Consider the following 6,224-nt stretch of genomic DNA (forward strand, 5'->3'; position numbering starts at 1 on the left):
CGGATGTGGTCGAAGGAAATACTGAGGCTGATGATGGACTGATGGATGTTGATTCCTTGGTTTCAAAAAACTTGCAGTTGGCGGGAGCTGGTTCGGTCTAGTCCCGCCCGAGCCAATGAGTTCCTTATGCTGGAACTGTCGCGGACTTGGCGACCCGCGTACAGTTCGCGAATTATTGGCCTTAGAAGCTAAGGTCAAGCCTCTTTTTATTTTTTTGATGGAAACGAAGGTTCGACAGAGTTTTTTGTATGGTTTTCCAGAAAGAAGCCGCAGACGACAGAGTTGGGATCTTCTACGCACCTTAAGAACCAAGTCTGAATTACCTTGGCTAGTGGTTGGAGATTTTAACGATATTTCATCTCCAAGTAAAAAGCGGGGGATTCACCCTCACTCTATGGCCCTCATGGAAGGTTTTAATCTTGCATTAGAGGAATGTGGCCTCCTCTTTGACTTGGGTATGAGGGGCAAGAGATTTACTTGGGAACGAGGTAGAGGAACAGAGAACTGGGTTGAAGAGAGATTGGATAGGGCAGTAGCTATGGCTGATTGGTGTACATTATTTCCTCATGCCACAGTGTACAACCATGATGTTGTATCTTCAGATCATTCGGCCCTGTCAGTGGAATTAGAAGGTCCAAGAATTGTCAGAAGTCGGAGGAGATTTATGTTTGAAAATGCATAGCTGAAGGACACTGGCTGCAAGGATGTGGTGGTTAACTCTTGGATTTCGTATTCGGGCGAAGTGTTGCCAACACGTTTGGAAAAGTGCAGTTTGGACCTTAAAAAGTGGGGTGGTGATTTTGTGAGGAGGATTGGAAGAGAGATTGATCTGTTGCAATCTCAGTTGAATAATTTACGAGGACGGCGAGATGTAACAACGTTGGTTACAGTGAAAGAATTGGATGCTAAACTACGTGTCTTGCTCGATCAGCAGAATGTTTATTGGCGTCAGAGAGCCAAACAACACTGGTTATTTCAGGGAGATAGGAATACAAAGTTTTTTCACCAGTATGCATCAGCTAGAAAGAGGAAAAACCGAATTCTGAAACTTCGGGATGATTCGGATCAATGGGTTGAGGGAGGCGAAGTGTTGCGGTTAGCCATGCAATATTTTCAGACAGTCTTTACGTCTAAGGGATCTGTTCAGGGGGACTCCTTGGATGGTCTTCTACCTTCTATCTGTGATGATGATAATCAGAAGCTGCTAAGGCCTTTTGGGATTGATGAAGTAAAGGATGCACTTTTTTCGATGGCACCGGACAAATCACTAGGTCCGGATGGTTATAGCCCGACTTTCTATCAACATTTCTGGGGAGAAATGGGTCATGACATAGCCTAGTTTGTCATTGGATGTGTGAACGATGAAGCTTTTCCCATTGGTTTTAATGACGCTTATATCACTCTTCTCCCAAAAAAGGCGACTCCAACGACTATGGGAGACCTCAAACCAATTGCATTATGCAACGTGTTATATAAGGTTTTATCCAAGATGTTGGCAAACAGGCTTAAAGGAGTTCTTGATCAGGTGATATCCGTAACTCAAAGTGCATTCCTACCGGGGCGTTTGATTACGGATAATGTGTTAGTTGCTTCGGAGGTGATTCATTTCTTGAACCGCAAGAGGGAAGGGCGTGATGGATGGTGTGCTTTGAAACTTGATATGGCCAAAGCGTATGACAAAATGGAATGGTTGTTTCTAGAGGCTATTATGAGCCGAATGGGATTTCATAACCGGTGGATTCGCATGATCATGAGGTGTGTTACAACTGTTCGGTATAAAGTTGGGGTGAATGGGGAGCTTTCTGATTTTATTATGCCGTCCTGTGGACTTAGACAGGGAGATCCTCTCTCTTCTTACTTGTTTATTTTATGTGCGGAAGGGCTATCTTTTCTCCTAACGAGAGCTGCCCGTAATAATTTGATTTCCCCTTGTGTTGTAGCTAGAGGTGCACCTGGCATTTCACATTTATTCTTCGCAGATGATGGCTTGCTATTCTTCAAGGCATCTGTCCAAGAGGCTGAAGTTGTTAAGAGTTGTCTTATTGATTATGGAAGGATGTCTGGGCAAACAGTCAATTATAATAAATCTTGCATTGTTTTTAGCCAGAATACCATTGAAGCTACGCGTACTGCTGTTGCCAATGTGTTCACCGTGGCCCAGTCTGCTGACATTGGACGTTACTTGGGGTTGGCTATGGGCATTAGAAGAAATAAGCGAGAGGTGTTCTCATATGTTGAATCTAAGCTAATTAGCCGGCTGAGCGGTTGGAATAAGAAATTACTTTCGAGAGCCGGGAAGGAGGTACTTTTGAAAAGCGTTGCACAAGCTTTACCTACGTATTCCATGAGTATCTTCTTTCTTCCAGTTACTCTTTGTGAGAGGATCGAGCGTGTTATGAACAAATTCTGGTGGGAAGCAAGTGGTGGTGGACGCATCCGATGGATGGCATGGAATAGGATGTGCTGTTCTAAGTCGAGAGGTGGCCTCGGGTTCAAGGTGCTAAGTAGGTTCAATGTGGCTCTATTGGCTAAGCAAGGATGGAGGCTTATGACTAATCCTACATCTCTGGCTGCCAGGTTGTATAAGGCAAGATACTATCCCCGAAATGATTTTCTTGATGCGAAGATTGGTGTGAACCCGAGCTATGTTTGGCCATCCATTTTAGCTAGTCAGGAGGTGTTGCGAAAGGGTGCTTACAGAAGAATTGGTAATGGCCGGGATACATGTGTGTGGAGACAACCTTGGCTCCCTGATGAGAATAACCCTTACATTCAAACTCCCGTACCCAACTTTAATCAGGATATGAGAGTTAGTGATCTTATTCACCCTCTGTTGTAGGATTAGAATATGGAGTTTCTCAACACTCTGTTGTTACCGCGGGATGTTAGTCTGATCCTTAAACTACCTGTTAGTGTTCATTTTGATGATAAATGGTGCTGGAGGGGTGATTTAAGGGGATTATATTCCGTGAAGAATGGATATAGAGCCCTATCTTCTATGGTTTATAATACTGTTAATGTCTCATGGAAGTCTATTTGGAGATTAAAAATCCCTCCTGCTGTGCATAATTTTTTGTGGCGTTGCATGCATAAAATCCTTCCGGTAATGACTGTTCTTGCTGCTCGTCGAGTGGATGTGGATACCCTTTGCCCTCTGTGCCGTGCTCACCCTAAAACGATGGATCATCTGCTGTATAATTGTGTCTGTGTTGGTCCTCTTTGGCAAATAATTCTAAATGGCCCTATACCTGATATAGGTGTTGACTGTGTCACTTGGATGTTTGATACCCTATCTCATAGGGATGGTGCACAAAACCTCCGTGTTGCTGCTGTTTGGTGGAGTGTTTGGAGGGCTAGAAATGATGTTGTTTGGAATGGCAAGCCTTGGCACTTGATGAATGTTGTACAGGAGGTTCACCGAAATATAGAAGCTTGGCAGAATTTGGGTAGTGCATCGTTGGCAGTAGATACGTATTCGCATGCATGGCAATCTGGAGCTGCTAACTCTGAGGATGAAGTCAGAATATTTGTAGATGCGGCAGTATTCTCCAATCCTGAACGTGCGTTCTTTGGCTGTGTCGTTTTGGGCTTGAATGGTGATTTTTTGGCAGCCCGGAACGGTGATTTGCGATACATGAACGATGCCGACTTGGCTGAAGCTCTAGCTGTGAAGGAGGCTCTGTCGTGGGTAAAAGACAGAGATTATGCCAAAATTAAGCTCTTTTCCGATTGTCAGACCGTGTGTAATTTGCTAAATGGTTCAAGGACTGACTGGTCTTACGCCGGGTGTGTTATTAGTGATTGCAAGGAGTTAAGTCGACACTTTGAATCAGTGTCTTTTGAGTTTGTTCCCAGATCAGTGAATAAGTGTGCTCATGCTTTAGCTAGAGCTGCTAGTTCGCAAACTGGTCCTGCTTGTTGGATTTTGTCTATTCCTGATTGTATCGAACATTTGATTTAATGAAGCTTTCTTGGTTTGTTTTAAAAAAAAATAATAAAAAGAAAAATATTTTCTAAAAAATGACTTATTTGCAAAAGTCATTTTCCTGCTTTCCAAATGCACTCTAAAAGAATTAGATTTGTCAACGCAATTAATGCCGCCTCTAAAGACATTGGCAGATTTCGTGATCAATATCTCTTATTTGATATTCCCATCCCACAACTTAAATTCTGATCCCTAGTTTACTGGTCGAAGTTCAATGCCATTAACATAACCACAAAGCCAGACAAGTAGTACTGATCTGGTACATGCCAGAGTTTGAAATTCAACCTCACCATCATTTCTACTGCTAACGTAAAAGTCTTCAAGCTTGATCTCCATAGACCCATCACAACAGTCGTCAGTGGGAAACTGACTGCAATCTCCATAATTCATGCAATGCATTAGAATATCTATGTTGTAGCCTCTGAAAACTTGACACACAATGTGTAGATTGTTGGGAAATAGGTACACAACGTCAACCGAAACTGACAATCTTTAGCAAATAAGGACAAATACGGGCGTAAGAAAATATGTACCGTGTTATCAAACACGACCTAACACTACTACAGAAATCATATACAACGTCGCCTATTTAACGTCGGCTAAATAATTACCCGACGTTAAAGGTTCATTAATTAATTAAAAATAAATAAAAACCCTTTAACGTCGGTTATTAGTTAATAACCGACGTTAAAGGGTGTAGGTTAGACGACGGTGCGATACGACGTCGGCTAATGTCTTAGCCGACGTCGTATCGTGTATATTAGCCATCGACGGACGATACGACGTCGGCTAACCTACCTAGCCGACATCGTATCGCACCTATAATTGCATTCGAGCATCGATACGACGTCGGCTAGGTAGGTTAGTCAACGTCGTATCCAATTAGTATGAAGCCCGGCGCATACGACGTCGGCTACCAATCCTAGCCGACGTCGTATCGCGCCTATAATGACATTCGGCCATCGATACGACGTCGGCTATGAGTGGTAGCCGACGTCGTATCATTAAGCCCGGGTGCGATACGACGTTGGCTACCACTCCTAGCCGACGTCGTATCGCGCCGATTTATAATATTTTAAGCTACAACAAGCTACGCGAAAACTAGATCCAAAGGAAACTTATTTTCACACAAATTGATGCTTTCAGCACAGATCAGATCGAAAAACCCACTTTCCTCTTCTCACCTCCGTAGATCTCCTCCGCCGACGCTGCCTTTAGAAAACATATCGAAAAACAGATCGCACAAATGCTCTCAGCCGACGCCGCGAACTGCTGTCTCCTCTGCCGACGCCGCGAACTACTGCCTCCTCCGCCGACGCCGCGAACTGCTGCCTCCTCCGCCGACGCCGCGAACTGCTGCCTCCTCCGCTGACGCCGTGAACCGCCGCGACCTGCAGTACACGCCACAGTCGACAACGCCATTCTGTCTCGACCTTCCACAGACCCTGCTAGCCTCCGCCACCGCTAGCCTCCACAACCACCGATGCGTCCCTTTCTTCCGTAATTCAAAAATGATGCCTGAGGTTACCAGCCATTCTATTGGAACATACCACAGGACAATGCATCCATCCAATTTCCACACAATATGTTCAATCCCTGGTATTATTTACTCTATTGGTTGTTATACACTTATATTTAGTTCATGCTGCAGGATTTCTTGTCTGGTTTTCTCTTGAAGGTAGCCTAAGGTAAGCTGACATTGCTCACTTATTGATAGGTATATTATTTATATCTCCATCAAAATAATATAACTTTTGTGCTGATTCTGGATGCATTTCAATTTTCAATGCAATTGTGCAGTTCTAGAATGCAATGGGTAGCAATAACCTTTTTCCCTAACCTGTTGGAAATTCATTTTTAGTATTAGTAGCTTCATTTACTTTTCATTCCTGCAACATCCTTAAAATTTGTAAATAAAGAAGGTAACAATTCCAAGTTCAGTGAATTGCTGTAAACACTTATGAGGTTGAATTGGCATTTGGATAGCCGAGGTCTCAGGTTCAAGTCTAACATCATATATTTTGAGTGTGGTTATGGTTTTTGTGCTTTTGTCCATACTTATTTGGTGAGCATAATCTGACTTATTGGGCTTTGTGGTAATCTTGGGTTTGAATGATTTGTAAATTTGTAGATAAATAATGATTAGATTTAAACAAATAAATTGAATAAATGACTAGTCTCTAGGTTTAGATGGAACCATTTCTGATTGAAGTCATTTAGTAGTACCATTAGCCACTGC

At 43.1% G+C, this 6,224-nt stretch overlaps 1 protein-coding gene across 1 annotated transcript; it reads left to right on the forward strand.

The window, feature by feature from the left end:
• Window positions 1-394: 394 nt before the first annotated feature.
• Window positions 395-1,339, forward strand: LOC116005858. Its single transcript, XM_031246097.1, has 2 exons — window positions 395-592; window positions 683-1,339. Exons 1-2 carry the CDS (start codon window positions 395-397, stop codon window positions 1,337-1,339), a joined length of 855 nt encoding a protein of 284 aa, XP_031101957.1.
• The last annotated feature ends 4,885 nt before the right edge of the window (window positions 1,340-6,224 follow it).

This window comes from Ipomoea triloba, chromosome 15, assembly GCF_003576645.1.
Source record: "Ipomoea triloba cultivar NCNSP0323 chromosome 15, ASM357664v1".
NCBI lineage: Eukaryota > Viridiplantae > Streptophyta > Magnoliopsida > Solanales > Convolvulaceae > Ipomoea > Ipomoea triloba.

Excerpts from the sequence above, each read along its gene's own strand:
- LOC116005858 (XM_031246097.1), top strand. The coding sequence starts at position 395 with ATGGCCCTCATGGAAGGTTTTAATCTTGCATTAGAGGAATGTGGCCTC. Across the intron at positions 593-682 it reads CAGTGTACAACCATGATGTT|CTGAAGGACACTGGCTGCAA; the intron begins GTATCTTCAGAT and ends GAAAATGCATAG.